Genomic DNA, 23,676 nt, shown 5'->3' on the forward strand with positions numbered 1-23,676 from the left:
TAACTTAATGGCTAAAAGCTCAAGCTCTGTAATAAATTATACAGACCTTTAAAAAAAGCAATGTAAAAGAAGCTTGAGAGTTTTGTTTTCTTTGCTGTGCTTAAAGAGCTCCAGGCCCCTCAGTGCTAGCCCAGCACAAAACAAACTTAACTTCATGCTGGCTAGCTGAAGAGGCACATCTTTTCAACATGTGGCATTTTTTCCATGTAACCACTACCTGGCTCTGGGGGTTTAACCCTGGGTGGCTACTAGATACCCACCCAGCTGCTCTCACTTCCCATGTCCTTATTGAAGAGGGAGGGAGATAAAAAAACTCATGGGTCAAGATAAGAAACAGTTACCAGCACAGGCAAAACAGACTTGACTAGTTTATTGCCATTGTGTATGTCAGTGTGCAGTGGCAAAATAGCTAGGCTTTCGCTGTAGTATAGTAGCAACTTTTTTTTTTTTGGCAAGGCTTAAGTTCTTTTAAAGTAATCTATTGGTTCAGTTTTCTGATGGAGCTTATTATTTTGTCATAAGCTGTAGTAGTAAATTCCAAACAAAAGCCTAAAACCTATATAAAATGGGGTTTTAACCATGTTTTTGAAGAGGGGTGCTAGTACATAGAAGATATTTCAATAACATTAATAGATGTAAAGCATTAAGGTACAAGTTCAGAGCACAAACTATGTCAACTGCTGCTAACTGACTTTAGCAAGTGTCTTGGATTTTAGAAGGAATGTCTAGAATTGGAACAGACCTTAAATAAATGCTAATTTAGTTAGCCTAATACATCTTGACTCTAGGAAGCTATACAAGTCTAACCTCTAATGAACAGAGATGCTTCTCACAGGACTTCTTACTAAAAGATTATGCTGCATAAAATGACAGATCAATGGGATTTTCAATCCAAGCAATTTAGCAACTTAAATTACTTGGAAAGAGAAAACCAAAAGGCAGTCAAGACTGACCTTGCATTATTGATCTTGTACTTCATAAAAGTTTGAGAAGCAGATGCAGATTTAAAACAGATTTCATTTATCAAGCAGCATTAAATTAGAACTAGCCAGCTTTTCAAGTTGTTTTCCTTTTCAGTCTCAGGGCTTAAACAGCAGCTATGCTACCATCAGCTTAAAGTAATACTTCAGTCGATTCCTTCCCTAGTTTTCCCAATACCTGGCATCTAGCACCCAAATGGTACTGTGACTACATGCTTGAGAAGGAAGAGGCTACAGTAATTTTGGTAGCCACAGAGCAACTGCTTATGCAAGTTCTGAAGCAAGAAGCAGCTTGTAACTTTGATTTTTATGGAAAAGAGGGGGCCATCTTTCCTCAGTGAAACATTCTTACAAGCATGAAATAGGTGTGGTATTTCAGCTAGGGATGGTATGAGGCCAGCGTTCTGGAAAGATTCAGTGATCTCTGAGTATCACTCTGAGCCTACAGCACCCAAAACTTAATTTCTGCCATGTAAAGATAAACCTTTAGCTTTTTCTAGACACCAAGACACACTTTCCCTTACTCACTGAAACCAGCACGCATCGTTAGGAAGTTATATCCAGCTTCTAGGTCTTGACATGAAAGAAAGGAAAAACAGGAACTGAAGTGACTTACCTTGATACAAGTTGACTTTAGTTACTTGCAAACAATTCCAGACACAAGGCAAGTATCATTCACAATCTCTCTGGAATTAGAGCCTGTAGTTCAGGATATGCATGACATACAGAGAGTTTAACCCACAGTCAACAACAGCACACATATAAGGCCTAACACATTCCACAAACCAAAGCATGTATACCAGAAAAAGCATTATTTATTGTTTAAATGCATAAAATGCTATTTATAATGTATTACATAATCCAGTGACTTCAGTTTAAAATATACAATTAATTGGCATAGAAAACTGGCAGTTTTTTTGCCAGCAACACAGTGGTTTTACTTTGATGTTTTTGTCTCTGATGGATTTTCCCCAGTGTCTAGTGTCTTCAGCAATCTGAAAAGGCCAGCTGCTTCTCGTATCCGACTGAACTCAATACAGAATGCTTGCACTTCTATAAACAAGTCCTGTACATTAATAATTTTGTTTCTGATTAAAGACTGAAGAAAGACACAAACAAGACGTACCAGACGGTTCTGAAATTGAAAAGAAAGGTTTCATAATCCAGATAAATGTTTGCAACCAAGTCAGTTGAAGAACTGTTGGCACTCAGCAGTACAACTGAGGCATTTCAGGAGCAATTCAGTTTCAGCAGTAATCTTGTTCCCAAGCTTCATGCATGCTGCCTCAACTCTTCCATCTCCCATACTACTGTATTTGAGAAATGGGCACCTCTGATTTATAGTACTTCTATAGCTTCTAGATACAGGAGCTTTGTCAAGATTAATCCCACGCACAAATGAAGCACCAGATCTACCTCTGCACTGTACTTAAATTTATCTATTACGTAATCTCTGCATAAAGTCAGAAAGAAGGGATCATAGCTTAAGATGGTATCACTAGGGTCCTGCTTAGTCTTATTTTCTACAATAACACAATTAATAATAAAAAACCCCCAAGCTTCACATCTCAAAATTCCCCAGTCACCACATGATTAAGGCATTGATCCCAAACTTGCTTTGTGGGAAGTGCTTTATTGCTGAATTAGAACATGACCCTCCTGCTCTATCTTGGAAGGAAAGACAGTACCAGGGAGATCTAACCCAAGAACATGCCTGAGAGTTCCTGGCACATTTCCTGCCTGATCCAGTGACAAGATGGGATCTCTGAGGTGTTCCTCCTTCCTAAGGGCTGCTTAGGTAACACCTCGGAGGGCAAACTGGTGAGTTGGGAAGCAGAGACCTAGGAACTGGAACCTACACAGATCCAGCCACTAACTCTGCTTTATACAGAGTACATTTTTCCTCAAGGACAAAAGGAGATCTTTATTATTAAAGTGGTCTCATACTTCCACATTGTGAAAAAGAGTTGAACCCAAAACTTTCCTAAAGGCTACTATATACACAAGCGATGTTTATTAGATGGAACTGAGGGGACTTGATAGATGATGTGTCCAAATCATTTTAAATTATTTGACAATGAAAATAAGATATCAACTATTTTTACAGGAACTGAGCTTACTACTGCAAAATTTTCTACCTACACCACGAGAATTTAGAAACTGAACAAGTTAATTCCTTCACTGCAGTCAAAAGGCATGATGTGTTTTCTCTGCATACATATTAGTTACAAGAGTAACTTTAATAACTGAGGAACACGAAAATCAGAACAAAAGTACAAATGCAACATACTGGCTGACTCCCAGTCTCCGAGGACCATGCCTCCTTCACTTCCAAAAGGAATGTTTTTGTACCATACTTTTCAAACAAAACATCTTGTGTCTCAGTTGCTGTGAGGCCTCTTATGATAGGAGTATTAACAAATGTTAGATCTCACAAACTTTGCATGCTGCTTGGTGATCAGTATGTGTTCCTCAACCCTCTGTTCTTTTTTGTCCACTGCGTGCCTGAAGCACAGCTGCTACATGCTCTCAGCAGCCCCTTTGAACACAAGTGTCCCATTCTGTGGGCATATTCTCAGCTGCAGCCTAGATCTCCTGCTATTTTCCTATTCTGCTACCAAGTATAATAGGCACAGCCATTTAGCAGGTCACAGAACAAGCCACCCATGTGTATCTGGCAGAGTCCCAAAGCAGAAAAGCAACAGCAGCCATCAAAAGATAACAAATGGTTAGTCATCATCTGGAAGGGTACTGAGAATAAGAGAGGGGGTTTTGCTGCTATCTAAACCCATGCTGCACCCATATCTTGTGTACTGCACACAATTTTCATCTCTGCAGCTTAAGGATATAGTAGAGCTAGAGAATGCACTAGAGAAGGACACCAAAAAAGCTTAAGGGAAAGGAACAGCTGCCTTGTTGCACGAGACTAAAGATGTTGCAGTCCTTCAGTATTGAGAGGAAGCAGCTGAGGCAGGACTTGGTCAAGATTCACAAAGCCTTGGGTAAACTGAACATGGAATGGTTTTTCACCAATGACACATCCAAGAAAACAAGCTCTACTGGGCGCTTGGTAAAACCAACAGATGAGTTTAGGATAGAAGGAAGGAACTACCTTGCACAGCATGTAGGCAACCTTGCTGCCAAAGGTGTGAAAACCTCCCCAGGGGGTAGAGATCCTTGAAATTGCTACAACTAGCGTGCTGGGACTGAGGAAGCATGACGGGCTTGGGAAGCAGAGACTATGGTGTTAGGAAGACAGAAAACAAGCTTTTTAGGTCTTTGAGGAAATCTGCAAGCTGTTGTAGGTCATGGCTGAAGGTCAAGACTTCCACGTGAGTTTTGTTAATCACCTCAAATGTCTGTAAGTGGTGGGCACACTTGCACAGAAAAGAAACTTGAAGCTTTAAGCAGAAGGTAAACAACTAATACTGTGGGTGAAGAAGAGCTACACTGACTGACAGATAAACTTTTTTTGTAAGTAAGGACCCAAGCCACATAAAACTGCAGTTTGGCCAGGGATAAGTGTATTATATCTACAGAAAAGTAGGGAACAGTATAAAGAAACATCTGTTAAACATTATAAAGAACTGCATAGTGTGTTAGCAAAAAAAAAAAGTGCCTTTGAAAAAAGAAGCAGTAAGACACAATAACTTAATGCTATCAACCTTACAAAATCTCAGCACATATTACAAAAAGCAATATATGGGACCCTTTCTCCTAACCAGTTTACTGAAGTACTCACCTGCATATATTTGTCTTTAATCTGTTCACACGTGGAAATACAATTGGAGATATAAAGATGAATAAATTCAGGTGGGAGATCAACTGCAGTAGTAAGCCTGTTCAAATTAAAAATATCCAGTGCTTTATGAAGCCATAAATCTAGTGATTCCATTGCAGAACAGATGAGTTAGACCTGTGGTACTACTTTATTCCCAGTCATGTCATACAAAACTGCTTTCTGACAGCTTCTACAGATTTAGTTCTAATTTAAATTTCTTCATTAAAAGTCCAAACCCTTTTTTTTTTTCAGTTCTGACAGTACAGAAGCTGAGCTAGATTGGTTTCTAGTATATTTAACACACCTACAAACATTTGCTTTACATTTCACTTACCAAGTGAGTCAATGACATTAGTTTCCAATTTGAGATGAAGCCCCCAAGCTATCCAAGTACCAAGATTCTTCTGCAATAAGCACTGTAATACAATTTTGTACTCATATTTGAATTTCAGGTACGGAATCTAGATGCTGAACTCTTTCCTTAAGTATACAGCCAGGATAACTCCTTTGTTACAGAAAAAGATCAGTTTCCTTAGCTCCTTCAAATCCAAATTTTAGTCCTAGGGACTGAAACAATATGAATATCTACAGATCAAATAGAAGAGACCCTTACTAGATGAAAATCTTAGAGATTAATGATGCATGATAGTCTCTGAAGGTTCTTACTACAGAAGAATTTGAGAATTAGTGTATTTTTAAGGGTTAACAGTAAAGCATACCTATTTGTGGTTTAACAATACTAACTACAGAAGTATTTGAGCTGCCATGGTTTATTTCAACAAGCAATAGGGTTCTGTTAAGAAAACAACACACATTAGATGTAGAACTGCCATAAAGATAGGACAGAATTTGACCAAAATAACTAATCAGTCCCATCTCAGGTAGTGAAAGGGGGACAACAGGGAAAACAGTGCCTGTTTTAGACATTCCAGTTTCAAGCTTTTGTCCCACTTCACTTAAAAATCAGTGTCTCCCTGTTTGTGCTGACAGTCGTTTTGCAGCTTGAGAAAAGTCATTCCTATGGGAGTTACACTATGGGAGAACCAGCATGCCTGACTGGTGGTTTATCACTGTTTCTCCATGTTGTGATCATTAGCCCAAACTTCAGGGCAGTCTGCACCCGTGGCAGGGTTTTATTTCAGAAATGTTTCTTTCCTCAAATGGTATTTAAGGTGCAATTCAACTCTGCTGCAAACAAACTGCTGGACAAGCCTCATTTGGTAGTTCACATTCAGTAATTGCCAAGAAATGGAAGAAAGTAAGTGGGAGGAGGTACTTCTGTAGTTTGTGAGGATTAGCTGTCTGAGTTTTCCCATTCAAGGGGCTAGCATTCTGTTAAGAAAATGGGTTGTACCTATATGCAGAAGTGATTCCCAATGAAGACATGTCATGAACGTAAAGCAGGATAGCTATTTAACAATACCACCTTTTGTTCACTTAAGCCACATCAAGCATATAAATTGTGTTTAAGCAGAGTAGCAGTGTGGCATTAACTTTTTGTGGAGGATTCTCACAATAACTGCCCTTTGTCCCACCATGGTCTTCTACCTTCCACACAAGCATACCTCAAGAAGGATCAAAATTAACATTTCCAGATGTCCTAATAAAACACAACTGCTACCTCAGTTGACAGAGAAGACAGGAGCTAGAGACAAGGCTAATTTTTAGATATGAGAAATGAATGTTGAATGTGAATTCTTCATCAGGAACAACAGGATTATGACCTGTTAGAGGGCGTGACAGTCACTACAGTGACACAACCATACACATTCAGTAACTGGTCATTTTGCAAGTCAGTAACTAAACTTGCAGCTTCCTGGGACATAGAACATGTACTTACTAGTGAAACTTGTGTATTAACCAGGACCCAGATGTCTGAATAAAAGTTTAGACATATTACGAGTTGCAGTGACAGACTCCCTTAAAATGATAACCATTTTAAATATGGTTTTGACATTAACGTATCAAACAGTTTGATAAAGGGATTTTGTAGTAATTATCAGCTCCAGTTAATACAACACAATATGTATTTTCCCCATTCTTTTCAAAGGGGTAACCCTTGGCTAATGCTAAATAGCAGCGCACTACTTTCTTTGAATAAGCCCCTCCATTCTTGAAGCAGGGACTGAAAAATTAAGTAGCATAGCACCTATCCAAGAAGTGTGCTTTTTACAATACCTAAAATGGTCAAACATGGTATGTTACAAACAATATAAAATTATATTAATGTTAATTAATATATACTATATATAATGTTAATTAAACCAGAAAATTTCATGAAATTATACATATTCAATACAAAATGTAACATATATGCCTCTACCATCACATCTTCCTGCTGGGAAATTGTGGGGTTTTTCCTATTCCTACTGCTAATAGGAAGCTGTTAACATTACAGTAATATTTTAAAGTGGCAATGCTGTAAAAAGGGACGTCAAAATTGGCAGCATTCTCTGAACCTAGCACTGACGACGCTAGAGAGGTTCAATTCTTTACCAACCCTTCATCTGGACTAAAATAGGAGGTGTTTTTTTCTTTTAACTACAGACACCACCAATAAGGAACTACATAAAAAGCAAGTAAAGCCTTTATGAAAGAAACAGAATTAGACAGTCCAGTAGTCATAGAAAGCAACAAATCCACAGCACTCTCTTTCTCTGCAGGATTAATCAAGCACATTAAGTCTTATTATTAAGAGAATACTAAAAAAAAGAACACACCGCAAACAGCATAGAGAAATTGAGAAGGGAATGATAGTCTAATACTCTTCCTTCACTGTAATCTGACTAGTCATTTCTTCAATTCCTGTTACTTTTGGTAGTCTTTGGAATGCACTCAGATACAGCCGTGGCCAGCCTCATATTCACTTAGTAACTGTTCAGTTATTTTACATACTTAAGGAAACCTTAGATTTGAGATAGTACTCACCGATTGACAACTTCCATTGAATGTAAGGACATGTCCATGTTGACCAAGACAGAAAAATACTCTGTTATCTGACTAGACTGCATCAGTTTCAACAACATTTCTATGGCTACTAAAGGATTGTTTTCGACCAGGTCTGGCAATTTGGCAGGAGTGAGACCAATATGGTAAACAAGCTTGGGGTCCTTTTCCAGTTCTCCAAGGAGCTGTAAAGAAAAAAAAAAAAAAAACAACAAAAAAACCCAACCCTCAGGGTTTTTTTCCTTAACTATTTACATTACTGCTTGAAGAAACCACTATAATACATCTAAGCTACAGGAGAATGATAACCCTTTAGACTTAGGCATTTCTACTGAAAGACACTGGAGGTATACTTTAAAATTTCTATGTAAAGGCAACTGTGCCCATAAAACCTTTTATAAGGCACTTAGTAGTTCTTTCATCAGTGGGTGACAAGGAAGGGAGGAAAAAACACACACGAAGTTTCAGCCTTCTTTAGTTTCCTGTCCAGCAGAAAGAAACTCCGTTTTGAGTTCACTGTTGTCAGAAAAAGTTATGCAAAAAAAGGATATTTTATAGCGCTAGCATAATGATTATTAAAAAAGCCCACTGAAATCAGGAATAATACTATCAGATTGAGGAAAAAAAACTAATTCAGTGTTGGCATTTCTGAAATAATCATTTATCAAAAGCTTCCACAAACAACTTTACTATAAGATTTTTCCAGGCAGAAAAATATTGGTGCCACTTATTGATGAACTGTACCTATGTCCAGCCAATGCTATGAAGTTTAAAGATTTCTTCTTATTCATACCAACCCAAGTCAAAACTCTTGGGTTTTTACAATTTAAAGTCCTTGCAGTTTCCTGAATCCAAACACAGATCAATTAAAGTGATCAGTTTCCTAAAATACATGAGTTAGCTTATTAGAAAATCATTTTAGATAGAAAAGTGCACGATACTTACCTGTGTTTGCTGTGGGGAAGTCAAGGGACTTTTAAAAGCTTTTGCCATGATTCTTTTTATCTCAACTCCAGTGCTGTTCTTAACACACATTGACTTATCCCACTGAATGGTGTGATCTGGCTCTATTGGATTTAACCATGCCAATTCATCCTCACATATATGGAGCGGAGGCGGTGGTCGAATAAACTCTGGTCGAAAGTGACCTAAAATGGCAACAATGTGAAATGTTTTTTAAGCTTCAGGTATTGAGTTTTATATCAGTACAAAAAGAAGAACCCCAACCCCCCCATTTCTTTAAGCTATCATAACATCGAGAACAGCATTATGATCTTATTTTCCCTCCTAGAAAAACATTTATTTCTGATTTTTATTGATGCTGTTACATCAGCCCATTTTTCCTCTTGGTTCAGATTGCTAAGTTACTGATTCTATGGTCTTTTTTCCTTCCACAGTAAGTCTTCCTTGGAAGGCATTAACAGTCCATGCAGATCTTAGTTTAGAGGATTAAGATCCAAGGGCATCAGGCCCAGTGTTTTAACCAACAGATGACATGGTTAAGAGCTTGAAGACAGGCTCCAGATTTTTAAGTCTGGAAACGTGAACACTACGGAGTCTGATCTGGAGACACCCTGACACAGTCTTGTACCATTTCATTCATCTTCACTCCCATTTCATACCTTGAAAATACTTCCAAATTACATTACATCTGGAGAAGTATAACAACATAGCATGTCATGAACTAGAAGAACTAAGATGTGAAAATGCACATACTTTCTATAGGAGGTTTTGGTCCACTCACTAAGGCTTCCGTGATCTGGGAGGCAACGGAGCTGTCAAAACCGGAGTTTGAAGAATCTGGGTCAGGGTCGCTGAGAATGCTGGGGAAGCTGGCCTTGCTCTGTGTTGGCAACTCAGACTGACGCTCTGAAAGAAACCCAGTCCATAATATTAAAGCATAAAATTGAAACAGAGATGCCTGGAATACTAAACGTAGTGAGAAACAAGCAGCTTTAGAGAAGAACTAGCTTAAAATAAACCAGGTAACATCAACATGAAATTTAGTGTCAGGCAGCTAGTACTCAGAGTGCCAGCTGACAGGCAAGGGACAGAGATATGCAGCAAGGATAAAGAAAAAAAGAGAAATTAGTCTGAAACAATCTTGGCTTTAGAAAATGTAAGCAATGTAATCTGCATTAAAAGCACATTAGTAGGTTCACATGGTACTCCTGAAGGAGTTCACATGCTGTACCTAGTTTTGCAATCAGACCAAGGAAGTAAAAGTTTGACGCAGATAGATTTACAGACTCTGCAACAATAATGGTCATACTAGACCTGAAGTCAGCTATTCAAAAATTATGCAACACATTTCAGTGGCACAGCATAAGCTACTTTTGCATTTGCTGTCAAGCGACAGTAAGCGCTTGTCTGGAGAGAAAAAAAAAAAAAAAAGAGTGTAATTGTTATGCGCTTCTACATTAAACAAATCTGGGAGGAGCTGAAAGCGTCCCTTCAAAGGCCAAATTAACAGAACACAAATTACATAAAAATAATATTAAGGTTTGTATACACAGATGAGGACTTGGAGAAACTGGCCAAAAAAACTGTGGGGCTCAATACTTGCATTGTCATATTTTTAGGCGGTGTTCTGTCACGATCTATCACTCTTCAGCATCAAGACTCAACGGCTGATCCATATTGTCTGTACTATTTTGAGAGATCTTGTTGGCATCACACAAGGAATCCCTGGAAAAACTTCCACATGAAACTAAACGTCACTCCTTTTCCTGACTAATTAAGTGTAGTGCTGTCAGATTTAGAGTACTGTCTCTATCACTTCTAAGCAAAGCATGCTTGTTCCTTTTTGTGCAGTCGTGTCGACCCTTCCCAGCTTTCCATGCATATCAACTATTTCATATGCCTCCAACCAAATCCATGAGACACAAACTGAGTGACAAAAAGATCATTAAAACATAGGACTGTGGATTGCTAGTTTATTTTTTGGCTTTCTGTCCTACTTTACCCACTTATTTCAGATCACGCAAACATTTGCAGATATGCTCACTGAAGCACCACAGCAGGGTATGTTTACCTGTTAAAAGCAACAACCAGCATACTTCAAAAGTGTTTTTTTTAAATAACTAATAAGTCAAAGTCCAAATGAGCCGGTTTATAAAACACACCTTCTACTTTATAAAATTTTTCAAACTCCATCTTCTAAGTACTTTAATTTAGCCAATTTAGCCACTGAACAGAAGGGTCAATTTAACAAATGAAGTTTGGCGGGTGTGGGGGTGAGGAAGATATTGGCAGTCTTTTTTCGTCCTTCTAATCTATAGTCTAGAACTTAAATCCATCAGTTGGTAAAAGTTACTGATACGTTTGTATCCTCATAATCTCAAATGATTAATGATGTTTAATTAGAAATATAAAAGCTTAAGACTCAGTCCTTCAATTCACTGATTTCAGAAGCCTGCATGAGCCCTTATACACGCTGAAGCTCAAAAGCTCACCCTTGCTGCTTCAAGAATTAGGGTTGAATCAACAGTTTCAAGTAAGCAGAAGGCAGAGTTAGCATATGGTGATTTAACAGGAAAGAATATAGCATCTTGAACTACGACACTGAAATAAAAAAAAAATAAAATCTGCAAATGATCACTTAGGCTCCCTTATGGAGCTATTGTTTTTCTTTTTACAGGTAAAAGGAAGCTTTCTTTGTTTTCTGAAGGAAACCTCTACAGCATATTACAAACTTAACTCTTAATACAGGTCAATTACTCTTAGATCAAATAAGGGTTAGCAGACAAACAGGAGCACTTTGCTGGAAGACTCATCCCTGCAACTAGGAGAATATGACATTTTTGGTACACTAACATGCCAGATCAACAAAACTAAGTTACAGGGAAGGACTGAGGCTTGAAAATACTTTCTGTAGACCAAAGGGAGAAAAGAACAAAGCAATTTTTAATACCCATTCCAACATTCTGTTTTTCTTTGGGGTTGGTGGAGTGGGGGTGGGATGTGGGAGCAGGTAGCAGCTAAAACCAAAAGAAGAAAACCACAACTAGAAAAACCACCATACAGCTGCAAGCGAATTGTCACCATGAGCTCAAGATCAGGAGATAAGCCAAAGTGATTTTTTCCCCCTCCTTTTTTTTTTGGGGGGGGGGGGGGGGGGAGAAAAAACGATTGGGATAGGTACACTGAGAAAAACTTCATGCATTCTAAACTCTTTAAGTTTATTTTGGAGGTATATTCTAAAGCAAGTAAAAATAAACCTGCTCGAAATAGCCATGAATTTTTCTCAGGGACCAAAATTGTGAACAGCCAAGAAGCCTTAAAGCTATTATATTCTGTGAAATGTGGGGGGAAAGGGTGTAAACACAACAGTGCAAACATTGTATCTACGCGCCATCATCCTGCACCAGCTTCATCCTGCATATTGAATCAGCAGGAGAAATATACTCAAGACTTGTATAAAACTCACAGACCTTCCAAAACACAACAGAGAGTCAAGAAACATCACACTAGTAAAACAAGCAAAAGGTTTATCTTCTAAGGAAGCAAATAGAAAGCAGACATATTCTAGGGAACTACAGCAAGAAGTCAGAGAAAGATAGCACAAAGCTTTTTCAATTGCAGTTTCGTTACATAACTCCTACAACTGCTCACATGCAATTAATCATGCATGTTTACTGTATTATGTAAATAATGATACAAGCACATTTTACAGGACTTAATTTTGCAAAGCACCATTAATGACTTTGCACCATACTTTAAGCCATCAATGCCTTTATCTCAAAAAAGGACAAACTAAAATGCATGGCCTAGAGTACCCATCCATACAATCACAGTTTGGACCTTCTCTATGTGTTTCATTTTTAATGAGAACAAACTGTTCAGAAGGCAGACACAGTACCAAGGGGAAAACAAGTGAAAAAAAAATGAAAGAACTCCAGACTTTTTAAAGCATCACATGTGACTTATGCTAAAAATCTCAAGTTACCTGAAGTTTCACAAAATCTGAATTCACTAAAGTATTCTAGAAAATACAGGCAGGATTAACAGAAAGAGCTGTAAGGGTTTGTCTTGCCTGTGAGGGATGTTAACGTATTCAATTTGCATTTTCAGAAGATTCCACAGTTTGGAAATAGTAGCTAAGGAGGACACCAGAGGACATTTGTACACTGTGAGCAAAGACCAGTATACCACAGCATAACAAGTCAATGTCAAATTCTGCAGAAAAAAAAATGATACCAAGATAAAACTGCAGGACAGAGAAAGCCTAGTTAGTGCCTGACCTCAGAGCAATAAACTGCATTGTACAGAAACAGAAGCTGGACGGTCAGTTTTCAAGCAAGTGGGTACATTTGCATATACCTAGGAAAAAACCCACTATTTATTAGTGTTCAAACCAGCTCCTTGTTCCCAAAAATATTTTCTATTTCAGATTAGTTCCAGACGTGACTCATCAGTCAACATGATCAGAACAATCACGTTCCTGCTCCTTCTCTCCTGTCAAAGGATACGTACCACGTTGTTTTTCTTTTCAGTCTAGTAAAAGTGGACCACCTTCCCACTCTTCAGCTAACACTGCAAGATCTGACTGTCTATTACAATTTCTTTTCAGTTCTATAAAATAATTTGCCAGGTACGGTTGAAATACCGTCATGTAACAGCTATGCTTGTTCTCTCATACTAGAAATACTGCAGAGTGAAAAGGGATAAAAATACACCAAAAAAAAAAAATCAGCCAAAAAAAACTCCCACAAAGCTTTAGATGAAAGTCTTCCTATACTTGCAAAATGTTCTCATGTTTCAGGCAGTGACATATATGCTTAAAAAGCTGTTAAGTAGGATAAAACAGTTAAGATGTAATCTCTACTTGAAGTTTCTCAATGTGCCTGAACACAGGCCTGAAGACCCTAAAGGACAGTTCAACCTTTTCCATCTTCAGGTTAGGCAAGAGTGCTTCTCAGGTAACTCACAGCCACATTACAATTAGCATTTTTATTCATAACTGAACCACAGATCCCAATCTTCCTTACCTGCTAATGCCAGCTGAAGCCCACTTATATCCACTGACTGGGCCATGTTCCCCACATCCATTGAAGCAATCTGCCGAGGAGTCTTCTTGAACAGTTCTCTCGGGGGGGCCAACATCAACTGAGAAAGGAAGAATTTTTCCGGAGGCGTTATGGGAGGCAAGAAGCCTGCAGAGACACAATGAAGGACAATCCCCAATTTTTAAGGCAAGAGCATTAATAGTTTCCATATGCTTCAGGCAGAACGAGCAAAACTAAAACGCAAGCTAACACGTTATTTATGGCAAGACGGCACAGCTGAAGAGCCTCTGTGAGTATGTGCAATACTGTTACCTAGTCAGCTCCTGAAGTGATGTGAAATGCAGCGTTACACTGACGGGTACTGTGCATCCCGACACACAGCATCTGAGGCCAAGTCAGTCCCTGCGATTGCTTTACACGCTCTCCATGTAGACAACTAGTGAGCTATTAAATACAAGCAGACGCTGCAATTCACACCGTAAAAGTAATTTCTGGAGACCGATTTACCGGCGGCTGCCACGCTTGTATTTACCGAAGTGGGAAAAAAGCGTTTCAGGCATCGCAGCGGTTTTCTTTCACAGCTTTAGAGCTGTCGGACAGCCTCCTACAACCCCGGGTGGCCGCGGCGGCTTTCCCCCCCCGGCCCCGCCAAGCGGCCCGCCTGACGCCTAGAGCCTTCCCCGGAACCCCCACCGCCTCCTCCAACGCGGGAAGCGGCGCGGCCGGCGGGGAGCCGAGCGGTGCCGGGGGAGGGGGAGGCTCCCCCGGGGCGCACCTGAGAGCGGCGTGCGCTCCGCCTCGTCGCCGCCGCGCTCGGGCGCGGGGTTGAGGAGGTGGGCGAAGACGGCGGCGAAGGGGTTGGCGGCGAGGGGCTCGGTGCGGTACATCTCCCAGAGGAGGTAGAGGGCGGTGAGGCGCTGCGCGGGGCTGGGCAGCAGGTCGGGCTGCTGCAGCAGCAGGACGAGGACGGAGCCCAGGCGGAAGTGCTCGGCCTTGCCGAAGTAGTGGTGGAAGGCGCTGGAGAGGCCCTCGAAGGTGCTGCCGCCCGCCTCCTCCGACACGATGCTCAGCAGGCTCGACAGCTCCTTCGGCGACAGGCTCATCCTGCCGCCCGCCGGCCCGCCGGCCGCCGCGCCGCCCGCCTCGCCCGCCTCCGCTCCCACCTGCGTGCCGGGCGCCGGGCTCCCCCCGCCCCCGGGCATCCGCCCCCACCCGCTCCGGCCCGGCCCGGCCCCGCCGCTCCCCGCTGCCGTAACACCGCACGCGCGCTGTCGCGCCGGCCTCGCTTTACGGCGCAGGCCGTAAGGCGACGGGGCCGACGGGACGTTCCGGCTCGGCGCCGGGAAGCCGGGGAGGCGCGCACGCGATTGGCCGTGCGGCGGAACGCGCCCGCGGGGCCCGCCTCGCGGAACGGGATTGGTCCGCGCCGACCGGCGGGGGCGGGGCTTTGGCTGTCGCCGCGCGCTGCCGGGGGGCCGGCTGGGCTGGGGCGCGGCGGCCGTTGAGGCCGGCAGGGGGAGCGCGGCGGCGGGGCCCGGGCAGGGGGCGGCAGGGGGGGCTTCGGCTCAGGCGCGGCCGCGCGGGCTGGGGCCCGGTGGCCTCCGGCCAGAAGCGGGGGGGCGGGGCCGGCGCTGCGTGGGGAGCGGGAAACGCGGGTTTGCGTCACGGAGGGAGCGGGCGGGCTGAGGCGGAGCCCCGGCCCCGGGTGCCGCCGCCTCTCCCTGGCTAGGTGCGGGTGACCCGGGTTACTTCACCGCCCGTTCGCTGAACGACGGAACGGCCACACGTGTGACCGCATCTCGCCGTGCGGCCGTCCCTCGCCTTCTGAAGGCGGGGAAGCCCCGCCCGGCCACCGTCCCCTGGCACCGCCCCGGGCGGGAGCGGAGGCGCGTTCCACGGGGTCGTGCCCCCGGGAGAGCGAGGGGAGCGAGGGGAGCGCGGGGCGGGCGGGCGGCGCTCCCCGGCCCTGCCTCGGGTGCCGAAGGGGCTGGGGGTGGGTACCCGCTCCGGCTGCCCTCCCCTGGGCGTCCCGGGGGGCGTCGTGCGTCTGTGCCTCGCGTCATCCGCGTCATCCGCTTCGGCTGAGACCTGCCGGCGTAGGGGTGTGGGGCGGGGGGGGAAGGCCATCCCCGTTAACGATTGTTTCACCTGCTGATCTTATGGGATTGCGCCTGGAGGGACGGCAACTCACAGACCTCGGGCACAGCTTGAAGTGCTGAGGGCATGGCCGGGAGGGAGAGCTTTCTGTGGTGTGTGCCGAGAGAAGAAGGGCTTGGCAAGGCCGGAGAGCAGACACTGCTGCTGCTGTCTGATTCTTCCAGTAATAGTGCTCCCCTCAAGCCACCCAGCCCAGAGGACCTTGGCTTTCTAGTTAGCCATACTGGTGTAAAAGATGCAGTTCGGTTTCTGAAATAACATGAATTGAAGGCTGGTGTTCTGCACGTAGACCAAGTAATAGAGGTGTTTCTTAACTGACGTTATTGATGGGAAAGAAACCAAGATCTGAGAGGTGTAAAGGCTTCATGTACATATACAGATGTTAAAAAAGTGATGACTTTGGGAGAAAAATAGGGTCTGGAGCCGTGTAAGACATGATCTGAAAGCTTTGTTGATAGAGCAGCTACCCACCAGCTGACTAGATCGCAGTGAGGTCTGCTTGTGAGGTACGCAGCTAAAATAGTAAAGCTGATGGAAGAGGATGCCAGTGAGCTTCCTGCCATGGCCAACATATTCCAAGGAGTCCTTGGAGGTTTGGGCCTATTTAGAATTTACTAACGACTGCAGCAAGGACTTTAATCGTAGGATTTAGGAAGAAGATCAAAGTTTGGACTGCAGATTGCTGGGGAAGTGATCTGTGTAGGTGTGCGGTAGGGCTAGCTGGAGAACTTGGGAAAGCAGAGACATGAACAAGAGCTTTTCGCTCTTAGATGCACAGGGAAAAGTTGAATATCTTCAGGCAAATAATGTGCAAGCTCAGTAGTTTAGAGAGGAAGACTCTATGGGAGAAGGAGGTTCCCCATAACACATGGATTTCCGTATAAATAGGTAGAAAGATGAACTTCGGCAGCTGACTCAAATATTTAGTCTGTGAGAAAACATTTCAGTTTACAGAGGAGCTGAGGATGTACAGAACAGGCCATCTTTGTCTTCCTCTCTGTATTGCTGACTTGCAGAGAAATTCTGGTTGTCTGTTCCTGTCAGAGGAAGAGGTTTGATTCTGTGGGGCTGACAAACCATTGCAATAGATCGGGAAGGTGAAACTATGTCAGTTGTCTGCAGAGTGGCGAAGGGCCAGTGGCTGTTTCTGGGTCTCTCTTAAGCCTGCTAGAGAGACTAGGAGATAGGATTTGATACGAGGGTATAAAGACTGAAGGGAGTAACAGTTCATTAAAGTGAAACTTTCCTGATAGGAGCAACGGAAAGAAACTCATGTGAGTAGCTGTGGCTATAAGCATCTGTAACTGTACACAAAGCCGTAGGATGATGTTCATCTAGCACAGCATCTTGTCCATGACTGCTAGAAGAAGCATCTAGCAGGAAAGGCACAGAGTGATGCTTTCCTGTGTGGACCCTTGGCTTCTGGCCATCTGCTGTTTAGGTACTTCCTGAGTCAAAGGTTGAATGCTCATCAATATGATTCCCAGCCCCAAGGAAATTTTTTACCTTGAGCTCTTCTTAAGTGCTTTATGAAACCATTGTTATTTTTGGCATGCATAAAACCCAGTGACAATGAGTTCTGCAGTGTAAGAACCGTGCTGTGCAGACCAGTACTGCCTTCTCCGCTCTGTTCATCGCTCATCGTTCTCTGCATCTGCTATCATGTCTCACCTCGGTTGTTCCTAAAGATAGGTCCCTTTCTCTGGCATCCTCATTCTGCCGTCCTTGCTGCCATTCTTTCTTTCCTACTTGTGCCGTATCCTTTTTGAGAAGGGGGGACCAAACTTGCATCCAGTGTTCAAGCTGCAAGTGTCCCATAGTTTTACGCACCTTTACAGTATGAGTCCTGTTTACTTCTCTCTTTCTTTTTCATGTTTGCTCTTTTGAGCCACGAACCTGACACTGCAAAAGAACTGTCCCCCGTGACTTCCCCAGTGAGAACAGACAGGTAGCACCCACCACTACAAAAAGGGAGGATTCCTTCCCTTTCTACCCCACCCTCACTGCAATATTTTACTTTGCATTTATGAAATATGTGATATTGCTTCTATTTAATTTAGTCATGCAATATTATGAAAATTCTTTGCAGCACCTTCCTGCCAGTTTTGGTTTCTACAGTCCTGAATGATCTTTTTTCTCACCAGGACACTTAGCATGTACCTCAAAGAGTGCACCATCCTTCCTTTTACACATGCACAGGGGGGTTACTCCTCAGTCTCACCTTTGTGCGCACAAGTTCTGGTCATTGCTGTGGCTTTGTGCAATTTTCTCAGTACAGAAATTGGAGTTGGTGGTTTGTAGTTTGTTGGATTACCTCCACAGCCTTTTTAAAGATTGGTATCAAACTTGCCACCCTTATTTCTTTGGTACTGAGACCATTTTGATGAGCAGGTTGCACATCACAGTTCATAGTTTAGCCTCTTCATCCTTGAGCTGGTACAAATCTCTGATCCTGGTGATGAATAGTGACTCATTTTATGCATTTCATGTTACATCTCTTACTAGCACTCACCGTGAGACAGTTCTTTTCACTTGTACCCCATCAGTAAAGGTTCTTGTCTGGGAAGGTCTCCAAGATCCCATGGACAGATGCAAAGAATTAATTTAGCTTTTCTCGTAATCCTTCCTTGAGAATTTTGTATGTTGTGATCATCTGTTGACCTCAGACTGACCAGCAGATTTTCTGTTTCTAGTGTGCTCGCAAAAGTTGTATTTGCTCATTTTTGGTATGAAGTTTATGGTTAGAAATGATCATACCTCAAACTGTGCCTTAAATTGAGGGACAGTTTGCTGGGTGCTAATATGCAGTCACATAGACCTGTGATGCTTCTGTCCAGGTGGTGGTTTTGGTACACCCTGCTCCTAATAAAAAACTCTGCTGAAGATAGAGCAAAAAGAAGAAACATGTTTAGAAAGAAAAAGCTGCCTCTTCTTTTCCTATAAGTTTCAGAAATGTAAGCCACTCTTGGATAATGTACTTACTAGAATAATGAATGTAGAATTGCGGAAATGGACTTAAGAGCAATAAGTTTCCCCAATGACTGAGGTAGCAAAAAAATTGTGTGACTCATACGTGGCTAATGCAGCCATCTGAAATTATTCTATCCAGATTAAAAGGTTTCTGGTCAGAGCAGGAAGCTAACAGTTTAGAAGATAGAATACTTTGTAAGAAGTGGGATGGGCACAAGAATCGGTTGACAAAGGGAATTTTGAATGATTATAAAACAGATTGCTGTTTCAGGGTAGCAAAAATGTTAATCTAAGAAAAAGATGGGGGTAAAATACTCCTGGGACAGGAAGTGTAGTAAGCGTGCTGCAAAAGAGTGTTTCTGTAACTGCATGGGGTGCTGTATTCTGTGGGCATGTCTTGGATGTGCTTGGGCTCAAAACCTGCGTAATGAAGAAGCAAGAGTATGTAATACTAGCACAGACTCAAATAAAATGAGTTCTCAGCCAGATTTGATTTCTGAAATAGGTCACATTACGCTCAGGGAGGAAGGTTGGGGCCCCAGCTACCTACCTCAGTGGGTCTGGGGGAGTTGGATTCCGCAGGAGATACTTCACTGTGGCACAGTCTTGCAGTGTAAAGGGAAGAGTTCTGTTTTCTGCCTTTGCAAAACAGCTCCTCTGGGAGCAGGCTGGACATATTCCATTTCTTTTAGATGGCTTGTAGAATAGCTATTAAATGGTCAATAAAAGCATAAAATATACCCGTCATTCTTTATGTTTGGGTTTGAGTAAGAACCTCAGTAAAAATGATGCTTTGAGTTCCTAAAGAGGGATTAAAGGGATTTGGGCTATACTTAAATTACTGACGCTCAGTCTCCTTGTCAGACTGTCCTGTTGGCTCGTAAATGCTAATACAGATGCAGAGATTCCAGACTGAAAGGGACACAATCTAGTTTGGCAGGTAACCCTTTACAAATACAAATAAACCATTGCAAATTGTTTGGCCATTAGTATGCAATTGTTTTAGTATTTGAATGAACACCAGACTTTGATAAATTGTTACTGGAAAATTAGATCCATGACCAAAGAAACGCATTCAGTTTGATTTGATTTGATTTCCTGAGCTAAGGGAAAGGCCATATAATTTAACTGTAGTTGGTTTTCCTTCTTTCCTTATTAAAATTGATTATGTTATTGTTTGCTGTTGTATTTTAGATGACAGCCAAGGAACACAAACTGCATTGTGGGCGCTAGGAAAAAAATACTAATGAAGGATCAATAGAAAAGGACAGCATTTGGAAGGAGAAAGAAAAAGTGGCAAAGAAGATGTATTAAATTGACTTGTTCTGCAGCAAGTATTTGCGTTTCTTCTAACAAAGAGACTGGATCCTTAGGAGACAGCTCCCACCATCATGTCTTATCCCATGTTTCATTTGGGAAGAACACAGTGGGAAGGATTTAAATCACACCTTAAAGTCAAAGGGTAAATTAAAGCATTTCCAGATTGTTCTGTTTATTCTCATGAGAATTCTCTCTTGTACGCTAATTCCTTTCCATAATAATTTCAGTGACCCATCCCATCTACAGTGTATTTTATATAACAACACAGGGAGAGGAAGGAGTAGGTGCACTTTGTAGGCATCTCTTCATGTGTTTCTTTCTAGTGACCACTGCATGTTTTTCTTCCTAGTTTATCTCTTTAATTCAAAACACAAGATAGGACCACCAGTTTAAAGATTTTGTTATTCCTGAAGTAATCAACAACACTGGCATGCCAACAATGCCTAGAAGCCTTCCTGAGTAACTGTATGAGAATGTATCTCTACTTGTAAGTCAGACCTCAAAGGTGCCAAGGGTTCTTGGATAATTGGATACTAGCTTGAAGAGCACTGAAGAGACACCAAAAATACCATTGCATGAATGACTTTGTAAGTGCTGAACACTGGGTGGCTTAGAAATAAACGTTTGTTGCTGAATTCTCTAACTACTGTGAATTTTAGCAATACCTCTGCATTTTAAGCCATTTTTCAAATGACACATGCTCACACATGTAAATTAATATTAGTCCACTCAGTTTCTTGAGCATTAGACACTTCCAGAAGAGACGCTGCTTTGGCCCCAGTTAAAATCAATGGTAAAACTCCAGCAAGGTCACATTGACACATGAAAGCAGCATAAAAGTACAGCTATTTGCATACATCTGTTTGTGTAGGCCCTTCCGTGATAACTCAGAAACATTTTTTCCTCAAAAAATGGTTTGAAGCAAAATGATATTTTCATTTCTCCTTTTTTCTTACTGTTTAATCAGACAGGGATTTTTAAAAATCAATCTGTAATTCTAAAATAGCTGAGCGTGTGTTTTGTGTGAAAACATTGAGTATATGCATTGCTCGGGAATTCTTCACTGTGAACTTTAATTTGAGCATTCAGCATTTATAATTTGAGCTATGCAACTGCATATCTGACTCAAATGGGACTATTTCTGTTCCCTGGCTCGATGACTTGACTTATGCTTTGTGTTTCTGTTTTCATCCAAAATCAATTTCAGCTGGATCTTTACCTATGCAGATACAATTGCAGGAGGAAGGACTTTATGCTTAAGCTACAAATTTGAAATCCACCTTCTGAAAGAGTATTCAATAATTCAGAGCTGATTAGAGTTCTTGTCCAGGAAGTGGGAGATGCAAGTTCTCTTTCTTCCTCTGCCCGCTGGGTTTTATACTCCAGCCCAGGCTATGGCTCTTAGGAGCAGAGAGGAGTATTCATCTCCTCAAGCTGAAGTTACTTGTCTTAGTTTACAGGGACTGAAGATTCACTGCAAGGGAAAGGGAGCAAAAGCAGGGACTGATGGTTTTAGTGAGAGTGTTCTTAGTGAGATGCAGGATGGTGGTCTGTGTTCTAGTCCTGCTCTGGGAAGAACGCAAACGTGCTCAATGGGAATCAGGTATAAAAGCATAAAAATACTTGTGTGCAGGGACTGAAAATCTGTTGTCCCTCTTGCCCATTTAAACTCCCAGCCACTGGGAGAGTCACTTCTTCCCATTCTTTCATATTAGAAAGAAAATTCCAGAAATTCAGTAAGGAAGCTCTCTTTCTCTCATATGTATATAATTGTATGTATACATACTTATTCATGTATAAAATACACACGTATTTAAATATTAATCCCAAAGTTTCTCATTAGAAACATATTTCAGACAGGGAAGAAGTAGGTTGTAGTATCTGATGAAGCGACACTTTTCCACATGACATTTGACCAGAAAGGTGCTTGGAAAAGCTGGTTTATAAATGTGCTTTTAGGACCTAATACAATCCTTCCATGCCAGAAGGCAAAATGTCAGTAGTATTTTTAGGGTCATCACTGAGCATTGTGCTACAGTGGTATATATAGACCAGGCAAAGAGAGAATCTCAAACTGCAAAGACCCATTTATAAAAGTATCTTTAAAAAATTTTGATGATTTTGTTTTCCTCCAGCAGTGGTGCAGCTCCACTCATTTTATCTGTATCCTGAGTTCTGTCTCATTTGTTTTCTCATGTTCCCATATGTTTCAAACACCTGGTGAGCTCTTTGCCGGGCTTTCTTTCCCAGTGCCTACAAAGTTTCTCTTGTGCCTGACTCTTTATTGCCTTCTAAGTATGCTGGATATCTTCAAAGTGTCTTGTTATTCATCCCATCTCCTGTTTTATGCTGAAAGCTTTTAAATACATTTTAATGATGCATAACAGCAGTATAATGAGCCTAATAGCATGCTATTGATTTTCATTTGAAACACTGACATTTGAACATTTCAATAGCCTTTTAACAGCGTGTATATTTAATGTGATTCAAAGACAAGGCAAATGCAACACAATATCTCCCTACTAAAAAAATCCACAATCTCTATCTATCAAATGTCTCCCCACCTCGCCCACAATCTGTTTCTTGCAATCGGCCATATTAGAAGTACATAGTTTTCAGTGTCTTACAACAAGCAAGCCATCATCCTTGGTACAAGGAAATAAAAGGGAAAACCACAAAATCACTGCATCCAGACACAGCTTTGGTTGTCTGCTCTGGTCACGATGAAGATATTAATGTTCCACATTCAGTCAGAGAATGCAACACATTAGCTCCATAGCGAAGTAAACTGCCCGAGGATGCCCTCTAGATAGGAGATAGCTGAGTTATGGAACACTCTTAACTCAGGCTAGAGTGGGTGGACTAAGAAAAACAAAAAGAAAAATTATATCAGCAAACATACACATAAATGCAAGATATGATAGAAGTTCCCTTTTGATGAATAACTCAGCAGTTACATCCTGCAGAGAGTTTTGTTTTCAGAAGAGGTTTCTGCAAAGTCAATAAGCAAGGTGTGAAGCAGCCAAACAGTGCCCTGACTAGCCTGCATATGTGGGTATTTGGGCATAAAACTAACAAACAGCAGCGTTGCCAGGCTGCACCAGCCATATATTTTCCTTGTGTTATAAGAAAGCCTTATTTTTCTAGTGCTGTGACATGTTTTTTTCAGGGAGTGTTTATAACAAATGAATACAAGTCAAGTTTACATTGAGTATTAATCTTAGCCTTCTGGCTTTTCACAGCATCACTCATATTCTTTACATATCAATTATTTGTACAGCAACATAAATGTCTATGGCGCTATCAAGATATTAGGAAACACGGTTTCTACCCTATGAGTTGATTGAACATAAGGTAATACAGAGAGAGAAGAGCAAAGGGCCACGGAAACAAGGAAAGCACATGCTTTTTAAAGGTCTTTAGTTTGCTTGCTTTCTCAATGTGCAGCTGTTGGTTTGTAACCACATCAACCAAGAGCATCATCTGACAAGTCATGACTCAGACTTTATTGCAG

General features: G+C 41.8%; 1 protein-coding gene across 3 annotated transcripts in view; it reads right to left on the reverse strand.

The window, feature by feature from the left end:
* Nucleotides 1-14,979, reverse strand: part of CNOT11 (CCR4-NOT transcription complex subunit 11) — a 25,443-nt gene extending 10,464 nt beyond the window's left edge. For 2 of the 3 annotated variants that reach the window (XR_013926356.1, XR_013926357.1), the window contains exons 1-7: nucleotides 14,491-14,979; nucleotides 13,698-13,862; nucleotides 9,424-9,576; nucleotides 8,653-8,855; nucleotides 7,690-7,892; nucleotides 4,723-4,819; nucleotides 1,597-1,679 (exon numbers count right to left, since the gene is read on the reverse strand). Coding sequence is in view for 1 of the 3 variants with exons in the window: in XM_080377325.1 (XP_080233451.1) it covers nucleotides 1,918-2,115; nucleotides 4,723-4,819; nucleotides 7,690-7,892; nucleotides 8,653-8,855; nucleotides 9,424-9,576; nucleotides 13,698-13,862; nucleotides 14,491-14,917 (1,446 nt within the window). In the remaining 2 variants the exon portion in view is untranslated. Of the gene's footprint in view, nucleotides 1-1,596; nucleotides 1,680-1,777; nucleotides 2,116-4,722; nucleotides 4,820-7,689; nucleotides 7,893-8,652; nucleotides 8,856-9,423; nucleotides 9,577-13,697; nucleotides 13,863-14,490 lie in introns of those variants that run through there. The other variant, XM_080377325.1, reaches the window with a different exon arrangement.
* Between the last annotated feature and the right edge of the window lie 8,697 nt (nucleotides 14,980-23,676).

Source organism: Falco punctatus (assembly GCF_963210335.1).
Source record: "Falco punctatus genome assembly, chromosome: 2".
Classification (NCBI taxonomy): Eukaryota; Metazoa; Chordata; class Aves; order Falconiformes; family Falconidae; genus Falco; species Falco punctatus.